Here is a 17,648-nt window from a genome sequence, read left to right as displayed (position 1 = left end):
GTCTGGGAATGCAAATCAAAGAGTGCCTCACCTAAATGTGGACCACAGATAATCACATAGCTCCAAATAAAGCCTGTTCTGTGTCTGGGGCGGGGTGGGGGGGATTAAGCTTACTCATCAGTTTGCAGTGTAAAATTAAGAATAAAATTGCCTTCAGCAGACACTATGCTGTTAAGGCACTTTGAAAAAATAAGATAAAAAAAGACTTTTGTTATAAGCGGATGTGCCTTGTTATATTTGAGATTTTAATAAGGCAAGGTAAGTTAAGGTGAAGTAAGGGCAGCGCTCCAACTTTCCCACTTCTGTCCCAGAAACTTCATAAAGTGCATTTGAGATCATATGCTGTCCTATTTATTTTTTACTTAAAAAAAGTGCACTCTATGTGGATCAAGCTTTTAGAAAAACATCTCCAATAGATACTGAAGTTACAGTCTCCTCTTCTTGCTCTCTTTTTCTCCTTCTTGCATAATTCTCATTCAAAAATTAGTAACTAGGAAACAGTCTTCTCACCAATTTTTCAAAGGCAAAGTATAAAATATATACATTAACAAACAAATTCATGGCAAGATTTTGCATGAAAATGCTGCTCTGTCGACTGATCCCACTTCAGGATTTCTTTACTAATTTTCCAGAAGAAGCAGAAAACATGAAAAGGAATTAATGACTCAAACAAGCAACATCCATCCTTCTCATTACTCCCTTACTCACACCCCTATCCCTCACATATCACACACACACTCACACCCCTACTTCTGACATTGTAGTTACACAGGCAGCCTAAGACCCCTCTCTAATTTTGGTGTGGAACTTCCTTTGGTTTTGCAAAATATACTTCCGTTTTTTTTTTTTCAAATCCTTAGTGAAACATAAAATCCGCATGTAAAAAATACAGAGAAGTGAACAGCTTCAAGAACGAGCCCACTGAAGTTACTCAAGGAAGGGCCACAGCAGAGGTTTCTTTATGTTTCAGCTCAACCACTTACCCACTCTCCTCTACCTCCAAAGTATGCTGATTTTCAATATTAAAGGTTGGTTTAACTATTTTCTCAACCATATTAGTGTAGGACCCTAAGTATACTTCTATATTTGGTTCTCTGAATTCAATGCTAAGTCTCTAAGACTTGTGCATGTGTTTGGAATAGTCATAATTCATGTGTAGCACGACAGGGCAGGAGACCTTTTTTTGCCGCTCTTGAACTTCTGGATATTCATAGCAACATTCATGGGCCATACAAAATTATCAACTTAAAAATTAGCCTGTTCTAGCTTTATTGACTTTCAAATTCCACCTAGACAGGTGCCTTGGCAGGGCCAGACAAAATGATTCATAGATCTTCAACAGCCCACGCACCGGATACTTCCCAATATTGCTATATGAACATGCCACAGTTTACTGAGTCATTCACTTACAGGTGGACATTTGGAGTCCACTAGTAAGCTTCTGGTGCATATCCTCAGGAGGACACATGCTGGGCATATGTACCAGTGCGGGGATGTGGGTACATAGATCATGGATCTCATCCATGACAAAATATAGTGCAAAGAGCTTCCCAACATGGTCACATCAATTTCTACTCCTACAAGGAAAATACGTGACTTTCAGTCACTTCCCCAAGCATCCTTTTAAGGCAACAGTGAATTCACAAGAAAGTATAGATCTCTAAGGTCCAGAAAGGAAAGACAAAGAGTGTGCTAAAACCACCGAACCAGCAAAATTTAAACAGAAGGCTAATGCTAGTTTGAGAGAGAAGCTGAAATAGAGATCTGTTTTTACAGTTAGGGAAATAAAAGTCCAAAAGGACAGAGGAGTGGGACCAGAGGACTCCCAAGTAATGAAAAATCATCTGCCTGTAAATGGAGACAATAAATTCCCTGCTTCTCATTCTTTTATCTGCCCAGGTCAGGGGGACACGCCCTTTAGAACTGCCCATCCGAGTCTAGCTTTCCTGGCTCTGGGGTTGACATTCAAGAAATCACTATGCCAAGACCTGACTGGCAACAAAGTCAAACAAAGAATACTTCTTAGCAAACTGTTAGTACTCATATGTACAAAAGCATTACGTTAATACATTTAATGAGAAGCTCATATCATATTGACTAACCCTAAGAAGCTTTAATAGAGTACAATCTGAAAACTAAACTTTGCAAATTCCCAAAATGCCAAGAGACAAAAAGAACACATTTATGCATAAGTCAATGTTTGCAGCAACACTGTGTAAGAGCCACAGATGATCTGATTCTAATTCCAGCCAACACAAATGATTACGTCTGTAGCCGCTGATAAACTGACTTTGTTGCTTCAGTTTCCCTACGTAAGTTGCAAATATCTCTATCTCAGAGTTGTTATATGACTTAAGTGGATGCTGCTTATAATGCTCTTACAATTTTGGTATGCACTAAACTCTCAATATATCTATTGGCAGTCATCATTATTTTTTATCAACACTGTTACTACCAATTAGAAAAAAGACCAAATATTCAGTTAACTACTGAGGTATTACAGTATAAATGTCACCCATGCCAGGATATTTCTAGATGGTATTACTTCAAGTCACCAATAGAAATGACTAAAGATATAAGGCATATTTGAATTACGATGAATTACTATGCTGTGACTTCTGATCTCCACAGTGAATTACTTATTTTGCTCTGGTGGGTCAGTGGGCAATATTAAAAGCAGTGACTTTGTCAAAGGAAGTGTGGGTTATCAGAGCCTTTGAGGGTAAGGATGTTCAAACACCGCTACAAGTGCAAATTCTGCAGCTGTGTTGGCTCCACAAACACAAGGAAGGTGAAAATTGACTCAAAGGATGCTGGACACCAGCTTTCACAAATAAGTGCGATGAAGAAGGTGGCATTTCCAGATCTTAGGACAGAATGCACAGTGCTATAGAGAATTAGACTTGCGTATAAGAAGTACTTAATGGGATGTTGTGGAAGTGATGAGAGAAAATTGATATTTATGGTGGAATGAGAGGAGCCAGAAGGCCTAAATCGGGCAGAATGTCCTAGCCAAGTGACATGGAACAACGGATGCTTGATGAATAGACTTCAGCTCACATCTTATTAAGATTCGCATGCATTCACTGTAACAGAGATCAAAGCATGCTACAGCATTCACTCCTACTCACACGCCCTTTATGGGAATGGGGGGAATGTTGCTATAGCCACCTGCTAAAGAGGCTGGAGATTTGAGTTTTTGTGCCAGGTGGTTATTGGCCCTGCAGAAAAGCCAGGGATCCTCATTGCAGAGGAAGGACAGAAGAGTCAGTGAGAAATAGCAGACAGTCTCTGCACACTCCTTTAAGGAGAGCTGAGAAGTGAAGTCCCAGTGTCTGGAAGACTAAGTAGAGATCCCAAGCTCAAAGCACTAGAGGTAGAATCAAAGTCCATGCAAGGAGCCGATCCTGTGATAATATGCAGGGGGAGAGAAAGTAAAACAGTGTGCCAAGTGTACAAATAAGGCCCATTCAGGCTGAGCAATGCCAGGACAAGGGAGTATCTGCTGCTTTACTGGGCAAGAGATGAAACCTTTCACCTAGAAAATGTTGGCACAAGCCAAAAGGCTGACCTAGGTGTGAGTGACCAAAGATGAAGTTAGCTGCATAAGCATGAAGGGCTAAGCAATTCGACTCAGCAGATACCCAGGCCAAAAATGGTCTTGGGCACAGTACACCCAAAGATAAAAAACAATTTTCTTGGAGGAGGTGGACAGGGAGAGAGGCATGCAAACCATGCTGATCAAGTACAAGTTCTATAAGGCAAGTGTGGAGAAGTGCCCTGGCCACATCTATCTTCCAGGAGCCAAGACTGAAGCTGAGATATTTTCCAGGCAGAGAAGACTCAAGGCAGGAGAAGGGGCCATGTGAGGTAATGGAATGGTTGATACAAGACAAGAGAAAGAGTGCAAGCACAGGATGCCTGCATAGCAGCTGGTCACATGCTGTCAGAGCACAGCATGTACTGGGAGAGGAGACGTGTATGCTGCAGAGAACTGAGGTCAGAACAGGACTGTCATCGTCATAGAAGCTTTGACAGTATGAAGCAAATGAATTAGGTCACCGAGTCCACCTGTTACAAGAGTCCTCACAAGGCAATGTGAGGAGGGTGGACACTGGAAAGGAGGACTCTGAATGCAGCCAGGCCACAGATCATGAGGGCCCCCAAGGGCAGAGTAAGTGAGCAACACAGTCAAGGTTCACTTACAAAGCAACAAAATCCAGATCTATGTTGATCATTTACATTCATTACATTGGGAAGATGGAGCACATCAAGACAAACATCTGGTGATGTGATTAGATTAAGAGAGGACAAATGAGCTGTAGCAGACTGGCTAAGTGGCCCAGGAATGCTCCCACTGGAGCTATTTGGTAAAAGGGCTACTGACCAATTAGATGATCAACAGTAGGGTTATTACATAATGACCTAAACTAACATTCCTTTAAACAGAAAAGGTGACACCTAAAAAATTACATGCAGCAAGTGGCATAAATAAGGCTGTTGGGAAACTGGGAAGTTATCAAGGAGTGGGTTGGCACTGCAGTAGAGCAGATGAAGTCAGTGATGCCAGCATCCCATAAGGGGGCCAGTTCAAGTCCTGGCTGCTCTACTTCCTCTGCTGCTCCCTGTTCATGCACTCGAGAAAGCAAAGAAAGACGGCCCAGGTGTTAGGATCCCTGCCACCCACAGGTGAAACGCGGGAGAGGCTTCAGTTTGGACCAACACTAGCCACTGTGGTCATTTCAGAAGTGAACCAGACAATAGGAGGTTCTGTCAATGTCTTCCTCCTCAACTCCTCAACCACCACTTTGTGTGTGTGTGTGTGTGTGTGTGTGTGTGTGTGTGTGTGTGTGTGTGTGTGTGTGGCTTTCAAATAAATGAAATACATGTTTTAAAAAATAAATCCCTTTTTTGTTTATGTCATCCATGGGAAGTCCTACAAACTGTCATATTCTTGGGTAAACTCAGAAAATGCTCACATAGGGCTAAAGATAGATAGCAGGTCAGAATCCTAGGAGTAATAGTGTGGGGACCAGCATAGCTCAAGGGAGAAAGTACAGAGAGAGAAAAGAGCTCAAAGCCAACATATTAGAGTTGCTGATGGAGAATACATAGCATTGCTTGGTGACATTTACATTAAAATTACCTTCAGGGCTTTGTCAATGGGTCACTGTTGCTCAAAACAAACAAGGGTTTGGCATTATTCACTGAACATTCTGGAATGAATAGTAAAAACAAACAAACTCCCCCCCAAAACAATTTTTCCCTCTGTTCATACATTGGGTCTTAAAATTCTATATACAGTGAATTTTATGATAAATCTTACACGCGTTATCCTAAATATCTGCTAGAGAGGATAAAGGGCAGCCTGCCCTGGCAGCTGACCCTCTCCTGCAATAGCACCACTCAGTCTCCAGTCAGCCCATCCAAACACACTCAGTGAACAGCATCCAATGACCACTGCACAGTGGGGTTGGCTGCTCCCGGACACACCTTAAAGCCTTTCGAAGCAGCGATGTGGGCAGCAGTCCAGCCCTCCCTGTCAGCTTGGTTAATGAGGTCTGCAGAAACAACAGGCTCGGCCCAGTCTTCAGGACTCCCTTCTTCATGATCCAAGGCATAGGTGCCTGATGCAGGGTTGGCGTTCTTCAAGGAGTTTCCCCGAGCTGATGCTTGGTAGTACATGAGGAGCTTGAGGCTGACCACATCACCAGCGTCCACAGCCGTGTGCATGGGTGTCCAGCCATCCTGAAAAGACAATGACCACAGAGAAAGACTGGATGACAGTGCAAATGTTGACAAGCGCTAAAGTTCATCCGTGGAAGTTCTAGTGCACGGGCCACCGAACTGGCAAAGACAGGAATCTAATCCCCTAAGGGGATTTTTTTTAACTGAACATTTTTTAGTTATAAAATGTAACAGTTTTGAACATTACAACATTCAGTTCAATTGTGGAAATTACCTGTATATGCATATATACTGTTGTAAACAGGGATATTGATAGCAAAAAATCTGGGAGTACAAGTGTTACATAATCAACAAAGCAAGTGCTTTTCAACCTTCCCTAATTTACATTAAAAAGATTACACAACTCACATTGGAAAAGAAAAAAATCTTTCAACCTCCCATTCTGCTTTGATTTACTAAAACGTACAAGACATATTTATACCCTTAAGATTATCAGTTATATTGTTTATGTCTGTACATTTTGAGCATCTGCTTAAGATTTTGTTTAGCTCATCTACAAGCCACTTGAAAGCTTGGAGTTCAGTGTTTTTTATAATACAGGATGTGACTTACATTTTTTATGCCACACTACTTTTTGTCATTCAGCTGGGTGATGTAAAATTCATCTTTAGGATATAATTTTAAGATAGAATTTTACATCTTTGTTTTTATTTTATTTTAATCTACTTAAAGGGCAAAATGACAAAGACAAGAAAGAATGAGAATGTGAAAGAGAATGAGAGAAGGGAGAAAAGAAGGAGGGGGAGAAGGAGAGGAAGAAAGAGAAGGAGGGAGACAGAAGGGAGAGAAAGAGTTGCTCTGACACACTCCCCAGAGGCCTGCAGCAGCCAGGGCTGGGTGAGGCTGGAGCCAGGAACGCAAAACTCCATCCTAACCTAGACAGTGGAGGGTAACAGCTAAATACAATGGAGGATTATTCCAGGACCCCACCCTGGGATATAAAATGGCCCATGCATATCCTCTTGTACACTTTATTTATAATAATGACAAGAAAAGTCTATACTTGCTCATTACACATGCAATTTTTCCCAGGTTTGGTTGAGTCACAGAGCCTGAAGACTATGAACCTCATGGATATGGAAAAGCAACTGTGTTTTTCTAGTTATAGTTATGGCTAGAAAAAAAAAAAAGCTGGTACTCACTCGGGTTTGTACACTTCTGTCAGTTCCAGCTTCCAACAGTTGTCTGATGCATTCTTTATTTCCATTTTTACAGGCCAGGTGTAGAGGTGTCTGCCCTCCATCAGCAGCGTGATTGATGTTAGCATCATTTGCAATTAATAATCTTAAGCACCTAGACACAAGATTGTGATTAGTTACATATATACATACAATCTGGCTTGACGTGAACCACCACTTGTTGAACATCTGGAATATAAAAATTAATGCCGACAAAAGTCTGTATCTCTAAGTACACCAGTTCCTTTATATTTCAATTATCTTCGAAACCTTATATGCTCTTTTTAAAACCAGGCCTGAGAATATATTGGATTCTCAAAACTGGATTATTCCCATAAGAATTTAAAATGGGTTTGATCAAATGTTAGACCTGGGTTAACATTTTTCTGTAACCAACTTTAAAGTTTGGAGTCCATGGAGTATGTTTAACTTACTAGGATGAATGATAACACTATATTTGATATATGTGCTATCTCTAGCTTAAAATAGGATGAAGTTTGGACAAAGTTGGGCTGTTGAGTCATTCTGATATTTTCCCTGGAGGAAATCACTTTAAGCAGTGTAGACACCTGGACACCATGCAACACAGCAGGATGGTTGAGGACAGGGGCCGCCTTAGAGAGATGAACAGCAGGGATTGGCCCACTCCCAAAGTAGGGGAGCAGGACTAGGAAGAATGAGACAACCAAGTAAAAACTCATTGCCCGGAGAATCAAGAAAGAAACTGGGCCAAGACCTTGTGACTCTATAAACACCTACCTCAACACCGAGAACTTGGGATTGTAAATTAGTTGCAAAGAAATTTAGACAGGAAAGGTAAATCACCATCAGACTAACAAGTGACTCAGATTTTAAAATGGAGATTTTTTGTGTGTGTGTTTTCTCCTGGGCAATAATTAGTATACACATAATTTAAGAATAAGCTACATATTGGTAGGCAGGCATATTGTATCCATTTAAGTTAAGGAATCCTAGATCTCCCTGGTGCTCTTGTTCTGGATAGAGCAAACCATGCCTCCATTCCTTTGTTACGTATTCTTAGTAAATAACCTTCCAGACTATCCGGCTGCAGGAAAAGGTAAAATATCAGCCCTGAAGGGCAAATCTCTTTTAGGGGACTAGAGATATTCTGAAAAGGAATAGCAAAATCAGTATGTATAGTTCTCATGAACATACTCATGGTGGTGAGCTGTGTGTTAGAGACAGAAAAAAATGCAATAATTAAGGATGAATACTAATTTTTTGGTTTACAATTTGACATTAATGCAAACCTCAGCAAACAGTTTAGGAGCTGGTGTTGTGTTACTGCAGGTTAAGCCATGGCTTGCAATGGTGGCATCTCGTAACAGAGTGCCAGTCCAAGACCTGGGCACTCTGCTTCCAATTGGCTCCCTAAAAATGAACTGTGGAAAATAGTAGAGATGGCCCAAGTTCTTGGGCTCCTGCTCCTGTGTCTCATTTTAGATACAAAAATATTAAAAAATGTCAAGAATTCAGTCATTTATGAATGACCATTTCTATTAGGATAGTTGGGTTAAAAAGTTGAAAATAGTTGCCATTCCCTTCAACCTGCCACTTCAGCTCACGTAACACAGCTATACTCCAATTTACTATTCAAGTATGTCTTTGGATGTATAAAAGTCATGCTGGTATCTACTGACTTAGTAAGCTGCTAAAGAAATCAGATGAGTCACATGTATTTAATTAGCAGGGGGTCTCTTTGTCTTTCTACCGAACTTGGTTTTAGCAGACAAAATTCCTGCTTCAAAAAATTTGTTTTAAATAAAGCAAGAAATGGGAATAAGTTACCACCATACAAAGTTGAGAATATTATACATAACGACATGTTTTACTTTGATGCTATCATCAGTAGATAACGGCTTTTGGACTAGAGTGGAGAAGAAAGTATATTGCTCAACAGGGCCTTATAATTCACGCACTGATATATTCTAAATTACCTTCTTCAGAAGCAAATACTCTCATGGGTGGCTGCACAGAGCTTGTTCTTCTTGTTCAATTCCTTTACTTAAATATTCTCAAGAGACATAGACTCAGGATCCTGTTTTGTTTAAATTTTCAAAATCCATACAGTCAGCTTACCAATGGATTTTAAGCAGTTTATCTAGTCAACTAGAACTAAACATGTATGCAAACAACACAAAGACCAAAGAGCAGGACTTACTTGAAATGTCCCTGAGCAGCTGCAACACACAAGGGTGTGAAGCCGTTTCTATCAGCAGCGTTGACTTGGGCTTTTGCATTCAGCAGCAATCTCACACAGTCTATGGATTTTCAATAAAAAGTCATTTGATTTTCTCATTCAGAGTTAGGAGGAACCAAATTACATGTGAGCTAGAGATAGGTTTTATACCCAAAGGGCCTTTCCCCTGTGCAGTTCATCTCACAGTCCCATCATGGCATATGTGCGATGCCATGGACTATTTCACAGGGAATGCAGCCTCTAGTCTTAAGGATGCTAACAACCCAGACTCACTGACCGAGACAGGATTTTTCTCAGTGCTTGGGGAATAGTTGCTGATGAAAAAAAGGAATGTCATGTTCCAGAAAATGCTTTACCAGATTTGTTCCATCAGCCTTCCCAGAAAGTGTTTTTGGACAGAGAACCACGTTAATTTACCAAATTGAAATACCTTCCTTTGTACTTACATCTATTCTTACTTCATAACTTCTAACTTAATCATACTGCTTGTGAATGCTGTGCTTCCTGTATGTAACTCCATGAACGAAGCTCAGGGAAACCCCATGGGAAATCATCAAACTCAGATTTAAGCATCATCCAGAACTGTCCTTCCTTGTGCTAACTAGTAGATTCAATTTCCTTATTTGAAGTGCTTTAGAAGGAAAAGTCTAAAGGACTTTGAAAATAATGAGCTATCTTAGTTCATTAGACTCTTCCATCTGAATTGATCAGCAATCATATGGCTCACATACGCAATGCTATCTTAACTTTGCAATCAAACAACCTATTTTTCGCTACTTCCATATGTTTCAGTCTATGAAATTTAGGATTTGCATTTTAAAGAATAATCCCAGGTCTTCATGAATATGTCATTTAGAAATACATGACTTCTCAGTTCTCTTAAAATTCAAATTGTTCCAATTATAGAACCGCTTTAGACCAATGGCCTTCTCCGACTACTAAAATCTCTTTCACAGCAACACGTGCTAAGCTCTGATGCTGTGATTCCTCCCCCATCAGGTAGTTCTAATACAGCAACGAGGGTTACTTCATCCAACCAATGAGACTGCAGGCAGAGGGCTCCATTGTATATTGGGCTTTACAGTCACTAGATCTGAGGCTTCTATGTACACAATACGTTTCACTGTGTGTAAGACAATAGTTACCTTTTACTGGCTGCAGTTAGGTGTTGATGTAAGGAAGGATACAATTGGAATTTTGCTAATGTTTATTAAAACAGTTTCATGTCAAGTCAATTATTCCTTAGTAGGGCTTTATCATGAAGTAATGGGTTATACCATGGTTTACAATGTTGGCATCTTCCATCTGATCTAGCTCCGTGCTATTGAGCCTGGGAAAACCAGGGAAGATGGTCACATCCTCCAGTTTCTGCCTACCACAATGGGTCAGGTGGAATTCCCGGCTCCTGACTTGGTCTTTATCCAGCCTAGGTTGTTGCAGCCCCTCGGAGAGTGAACTAGAAGATAGAAGATGTCTGTATCCACTTCTTTCCCTCCTGGCACCCTTTTATTTCCAAATAAAATATATTTGAAAAAAATATTTATCCATTACTATTGATGAGAGAATATTGAAATCTGAGTATTGGCTACTGACAACAGTTGTGATGGGTCTGCCTGCCCATCCTCCAGTGTGTGGGAGATGAGGAAGGAAGAGCTTGTTGTTTTACCTGCATGTCCATTCTTAGCAGCAGAATACAAGGCAGAATGGCCATCTTCACAGGAATAATTAATGTCCAGTCCTTCTTCATTAAGCAGCATTGATAATAAAGTGACATTTCCCTGGGCAGCAGCTTGCTGAAGAAGGGTGGGCCTGCCAGCCAGGGGGGCAGGACCACCACTCATTAGGAAAGGGGTTAGGGAGGGTGACCAGCCTGTAGGTTAAAGTGACTATCATTAGAGACTGGGACCGAGGACAAGGGACAGACATTATCCATTCTTTTCTGAATTACACACACATGCACACATGATGAACATGTACTCTTAGAGTATTATGTGTTTTCTAGAAGGTTCAGTCTGTTAATATTGACTTAGCATGAGTTGATCCTGTTATTTCAGAGCTTCTAGCTATTGCTAATTAACACAGTGATAGATCATTTTAGTTGTCAGTTTTGTACTGATAAGTGTTAAAGTAGTGACTGGTTTTAGGATGCTGAGACAGCTGTCTCATATTCAAAGTTTCAGTTTCCTTTCAGGATCTCAAGGATCTCAAAAAAATGTCTTTTCATTATACAAAGATTCCCTCAACCAATAAAAAAAAAGCCAACTGGCACCTTGAATTAAAAGACAGGATTCATTGTAAGCAATATTTTTCCTTTTTCAGTGATTTTTCTAAGGTACTTAAAATCTTACATAAATCAATATGAACCAATCACTGTCAAGAAGTCTGTTAACATTTCTTAAATTGCCTTATTTGGGACTAACAGCAATGAGCGTCAAGTACTCCTGAGTACCGAGAGAACAGAAATATAGTATTTATAAGCAAGTTTAGAATACAATAGTTCAAATAAGCAGTACTCAATTTTGTAGACTGTAAAGTCACCTGGCCATCTTTACAACTCTTCTACCCAACTTCTCAATCAGGACACTAACAGTGCTAACAAAGAACGTAAGTTATTATAGTTAGATATTTCTCATCAGTATTTAGCAGCTTTAGGCGGGAATCTGGAAAGTGTGTGAAGTCGGCTGCATATAGCATGGAAAATTTTCTGAATTCTTCCTTGATCAAAAGGCTGTAAAAACAGTAAAGTAAAAATGTTTATTTAATGTGATGCATAGGGTTTTTGTGTGTGTTTTTTAGACTGAAAAAAAAAATCAGTGAGCTTTCAAGGAATCATTTTAATTTTTTCCAAGCAGGGATGTGCAATGCCTGTCCACAGACCATGTATGGCCTAGGAAATCACTCGGTCTGGCCCTGCTGAGGCAACAGCATGTGGGACTCAAAAGTCAAGAAGGCTAATTTTAAGTTATTCATTTCATATACCCCCCACATTATGTCAGAAATATCCAAATGACCCTTGGCAGAAAGTTCCCCAGTCCTGATTGGAGCCTCAGTGCCTCTCAGAAATTTTGTTGTGCAGATGTATGCAAATTCATTCGATTGAGCACACTTTCAGCAAATTAATGTAAGATATCCTTTAGAAAGATACGCTATATAAATATTAGGACAATATTCTGGGCATGTAGGTGTTATATTAACATATATAAAATTTCAATTCTTTGAATCCCAAATTACTAGCCTTAAATCATTTAAATAAATACTAACAGGATACACATCAACTTAACTTCTCAGTACTTTAAAAATTCTTTATGTATAAAACCAAGCCATTTATACAAGTTCAACATTACTGCTTATTAAAAGCTAGATATCATCTCTTAGTCATCAATTATTTCAGTTCATAAATAATTTTCCATTATTACCTTCTAGGTGCCACAGCAATTTACAAAATTAAAATGCCCAGACATTTCAATTTTTAATCTAAGCTTTACAATATTTCCCCACTAATGTTCATTAGCTGTTCTTACAAAAGTAGTACTTTTACTCATACTTACAAGAAGGCTCCTCTCTGGTACATTTTACCTTTTGTATCTTCTTAAAAACAAACAAAAAACAGGCCCACAAAAATTAAATCAATACTTATTAGAAACAAATGATTAACCGAGAAATTATACACACCAAGGTATGAAACCTTGACTGCCAAGCAAACAGGCACCAGGAATGCATGACACTCTGGTTCTGGGAACAGGAGGCAGCGTGGTGTGTACTTGTTCTCTGCCCCCTTCTCTGGGCATCCTTTTCTGTCTCACTCTCACACTCACACTCTCACACACACACTCTCTCTCTCATAGCATTCTGCCTTGTGGTCTTATACAAGGGGTCCTGGTTATTGATATTCTCTTATGAATACCAACACCCATATATTAAGACATTTTTCTATTCTTTGGGATTTTATTGATATTTTTCCTTGTTCATCACAATTCTAGGTATGGCAGAGAACAGTTCCAATGAGTTTTTCAACTGCTTTCTATGGAAATATCTAGTTATGCTTAAACTTCCTGGGATTTGGTATTTTACACATGCTGAAAGATAAAACAGTTCATTCAACATGGTTCCCAGTATTCAGATCACCCAAGAGTCAGAGTTGGCCTTCTCTCATACACAAGTACAGAAGAAGACATACCACATTGCTTATTTTCTTAGAGGACTGAAATATATTTTTAAAATATGTTAGAAAAATGTTTTATATCTACATTTATGAATTTCAAATCTTCACCATAATTTCCAATTTTCTCTAGCAGAAAGAAACTTCTTTTCACAAATCCTCTATCATATGAGGAAAAACGAAAATTTTACCACAAGCTATACTGTATATCTGAAATCACATCCATGATTTAAAAAACAAAAACCAGTAACATGTAGTCCACTAGTTAAGGAACAACAGAGCAGGCATCTACTCAAACAACTACTCTAATGAGGTTAGAGGAAGATCACTCAGCATGGCCACTTGGCATGCAGGCATTAGTAAGTGAGCATCTATGGAGTGTGCCACAAGGAGGGGAATGGACAGGGCATGCCATGGAACAGGGAGAGAATCTGCAAACAGCTTCTGGCATCAGCTTCAGAAGGTGAAGGAGGTTAATATCATAGCTCAGTTCATTCTTGTTTTTTTCTCTTAGCCTTTAAGCCAATCATACATGGAGACTCATTATAAAAATACATGTTTAACAAAAGGAAAATGTCTTGAATGAAATTCAATTAAACGTGTCAAATGAACAACCATTGCAATAAAACAGAAGGAAAAAACATCCAAGGGTATGGAAACTCAGCTGCCTGCAGTTGATATCTAATTTAAGCTTCTGTTCTCACAACAGAAACTTGTTCATTGGAACAGTTTAGACAGGAACAAGAAATTCTCATTCATTTAGAAGTTGTAACATTATAAACATTTAAAATTCTGACGTAAGTCTGTAAAAGTCACCCATAGAGTTAGAGTGACATAACTCAGTAAAATGGCAATTCCATTGGTGCATCAACTTAAGAAATGATTTATTCTAGATCAAAGCTGACGTGAACACACAGGACTTTGGAGTTGGAGACATCATGGGTCCAGTGGTTGCATTGTTTTTAAAATCAACAGTCAACTTTGAGACATGTTTTGGTTTGGAAAGAATATTAAATTTTTTGGTTCAATGCTTTCATGTTTCAGAAGAAATGCGAATGGCTCAGGGAGCAAGTTCTCCAGAGGGAAGAAATGGATGAATCTTGTGTTCTTACACTTGCTTTGGTGCTCTTATGATCAGGGAAACGCAAACAGATGTCTGGTGGGTGGGAAATGTGCTCTCCCCCCACGTCTGGCTGCCATTAGCGGTGGTTTGGGTGAATATCTGGCAGTGGGCTTCTACCCCTGGAAGCACAAGCTCATGAGGCATAAACAGATCCAGCAGCTGGGGGGAGACAGCTTTGGGCCTTCTTAGCTGCAATAGGCATGGTGGCAAAGACAAGGGAGCCCTGCCTTAACTTCCAAATCCAGGCTGATGCCAATTCCTGAGACCCCTCAAAGACCTCGAGGCATCGAAGAGATGCCTTGAAACCGAGTCATTCAGTCCTGATGCGCTGACCTCATCACCTGCTAATAAGCTAACAGAGTTCTACTTCCTGGTTCCTGCTCTTTCCCTTGCAGTTCTAAATGCAACACTACTCAAACCTTCCCTAAGTTTTACAGCTCCCACCACTAGACGCAAGTGTTTCTGCTAGCCATGAAGCTCTGACGGTGGCAGACACATCTCTAATGCTTCCAGAGAACTCTGGCACCCTGGCATTCTTTTAGAGCCATCTATGCTTCCTGAAGAAATAAACCAGGTTTGCCAATGACAAACTAGCGCGTCCTCCAGCTCTGCCTACCACGAGGGAGAAGCTCCAGTTCCTCTTTCTTGCAGAGATCCACATTTAGTGACGTCATAACCCCCATCTGCCACGGGAACCTTCTCTGACGGAGCCTGTGTCCTCCCTTCCAGCTGTGAGCAAACGATGAGATAATGGCTCTCTATGGGCTGCCTGGCTGCTCAAAGGAACTACACTTGCAACAAAGACTTAACGAATATTCACAGTTCATCTTCGAGAGGTAAACACAAGAACCACCTCTAACATTACAGCAACCGAAAGCTTAAGATGTGCTGATTACAGAGAAAATCTAATGGATACGCTCATTGGGGGAGAGCGACTTGTGACTTGAAAGGAATTTTATGGTATCCCGCAAGAAACAGACTTGAAAGCACACAGCCTAATAAGAACCTAGAATACCAACATCTTGGAAGCAAACGTTTAATAGGAGGGAACACGCCTTCCTCTCCGAGACATGAGTTTTAGTTTCTCTCTAAATGAATGGTCTCCATGTGCATCCAACTACAACGTTCAGGTTATTTTACTAGAAGAAAGCACTTAACACAATGAAACCGTAATTCATACTGCAAGATGAATCACCATACCCTGGAGCATTTAAAGAAAAAAGATAAAAACAGAAAGATATAAAGAAGGGAAGTCTCAAATGAAAAAAAATAAAAATAAAGCAAAAGGTTTCAAGGTCATGTGAAGAAAATGAAGGCAAGTGAGAGGACAGCCCACATTCTTAAAAAAAAGAAAAGGCTGTAAGATGTCAATCCCTTTACCTGATGCTGTTACCAGGAGGCTGTGTGGGGCACTTGGCCTACGGGATGAAGCACTAACAGGGTTTACGGAAGAGCGAAAGGCAATGGTGTTGGGAATGACAGGGGAACTGTCTGAACATGCAGGTTGGTTCAGTCCAGGGATTCCAGCAGGCCAGGCACCCACCTGAGACGTGGCCAGGGCTGACACGGCACAGCCTGCAGGTGCCACAGTTAAATCTATGGATGGTTTTGGTGGCAGCTGAGGGGAGGAAGACTTAGGGGGGTTCTCCTCCGTAAGAACCCTGTTCCCAGGGGGCAAGCTGGAAGGAGGTGAAGCCACAGTTTTGTTATCAATTTTGGCCCCTGCGTTGGAGGTTCTGCTGCTGTCCATCGGAATCTTGAGTTGGGGGTGGGGTGGAGAAGGAGTCTGGGAGAGCCCTGGCTTTTTCGGGGGGATAGGAGGAGGGTTTCCTCTATCGACTCGTGTTCCACCTGGAGTTTTCAAACCAGTCCGACTGACTGGAGGGTGGGTGCCCACATCCCCTGTCGGGGGCACCCCCTGCCTTGGGGGAGCCCCCACTTGAGGACTTGTGAACCTCGACAATGCTTGGGTCACAGTGTTCCGAGCTAGCTGTTTGGCCACCAGGTTGTCACGACTTGTGGGAGAGACATCTCTTGATGGAGGACTTTGGGTAGTGTTTCCATTTTGGTCGGGGTCATTAGCGTTGCCCTGAAATCTAAACCTGGCTGCTTGGATGCGTGGGTTGAGGCCTGGGTGCAAAGCTGCAGTGGCACACGGAGAATGTAAACTGTGTCCTGGTGTGGCAGGTGCAGCATTCTGGGCAGCCACACCTGGCATGTGAGCTGTGACCTGGGTGGTGCCACTGGGAATTGGGGGTGTGCTACTGGTGAGATCTGGCGTGGAGCCAGGAGTTGGTCCATTCTCCTCAATTCTGTTTGCACCTGCAGCTGGGATGGCGGGGACAGAGGAGCTGATCAAGTCCCCGTGGGAGGCCTGCCTGTCAATACCAGGCCTGACCGACGCACCGTGCGGACATGCGTTTCCTTTTGTGCTTGCAGGAACCAGGGGGCTCCCTGCAGAAGGCTTTGCAGGGACAGTCAGAGGCAACTTCCTCACGGGGTCAGTGCTTTCCGTGGTTGGGTCTGTCTGGCAAGCAACTGCCCTTGTTGGGGGTCCTTCCGTGGCTACAGATATTGAAACCAGACGCCTATCTTTGGTCTTGCGCGGAAGAGACAGGCTGGGCTTGCTGTCATTTCCCCTTTTCAGTTGCTCGATCATCTTCTTCATCTTGTCTATCTCCTCCTTGAGGTCAGCGGTGTGTGCTTCCTCACGGTTCAGCTTGGCACGTAGCTGCTCTCGTTCCGTGTCCAGTTCGGAGAGTTGCTTCTCCATGTGCGCTTCCATCTCGCTGCTTCGGCGCTGCTCGGCAGACAGCTGCTCTTCTAAGTCCTGCGTCTTCCTCTTTTCCTCTTCCAGCCTGCCCGTGACTTCCTCGAGCTTCTGGGCCTCCTCGATGACTTTGCCAGAGAGCTGCTTGCACTCCTTCACCAGCATCAGCACCACGTGCCTGTTCTTGCTGCGCTCCTCCTCCAGCCGGGTGGCCAGCTTCTGGTGCTCCTGGTCCAGGGCTTGCAGCTCAAGTTTCTCCATTTCCAGCTGGAAGAAATGTTCAGGAAAACCCGGGTTAATTTAGTGAACATTCTCCCCTCTGCTCAGAAGTGCTTTCAATGCGTCTTTTGCATTAATTTTCTTATAGTTACTTGGTAGGGGTGACAAAAATGACACATTTTCAAGGTGTATTATGAGAAAGAAAACAGTTTTAAAGACTCATTAAAGCA

At 41.6% G+C, this 17,648-nt stretch overlaps 1 protein-coding gene across 1 annotated transcript in view; it reads right to left on the bottom strand.

Moving 5' to 3' along the window:
• Positions 1–17,648, bottom strand: part of CTTNBP2 (cortactin binding protein 2) — a 114,442-nt gene that overhangs the window by 36,660 nt on the left and 60,134 nt on the right. The window contains exons 4-8 of the mRNA XM_041002162.1: positions 15,810–17,466; positions 10,814–11,017; positions 9,109–9,208; positions 6,891–7,041; positions 5,494–5,748 (exon numbers count right to left, since the gene is read on the bottom strand). Coding sequence (XP_040858096.1) covers positions 5,494–5,748; positions 6,891–7,041; positions 9,109–9,208; positions 10,814–11,017; positions 15,810–17,466 — 2,367 coding nt within the window. The remainder of the gene's footprint in view (positions 1–5,493; positions 5,749–6,890; positions 7,042–9,108; positions 9,209–10,813; positions 11,018–15,809; positions 17,467–17,648) is intronic.

This window comes from Ochotona curzoniae, unplaced genomic scaffold (assembly GCF_017591425.1).
Source record: "Ochotona curzoniae isolate NIBS_2020 unplaced genomic scaffold, NIBS_Ocur_1.0 scaffold_2476, whole genome shotgun sequence".
Classification (NCBI taxonomy): Eukaryota; Metazoa; Chordata; class Mammalia; order Lagomorpha; family Ochotonidae; genus Ochotona; species Ochotona curzoniae.
The sequence above is the reverse complement of the archived record's forward strand: the minus strand, read 5'-3'. Positions and strand labels throughout refer to the sequence as shown.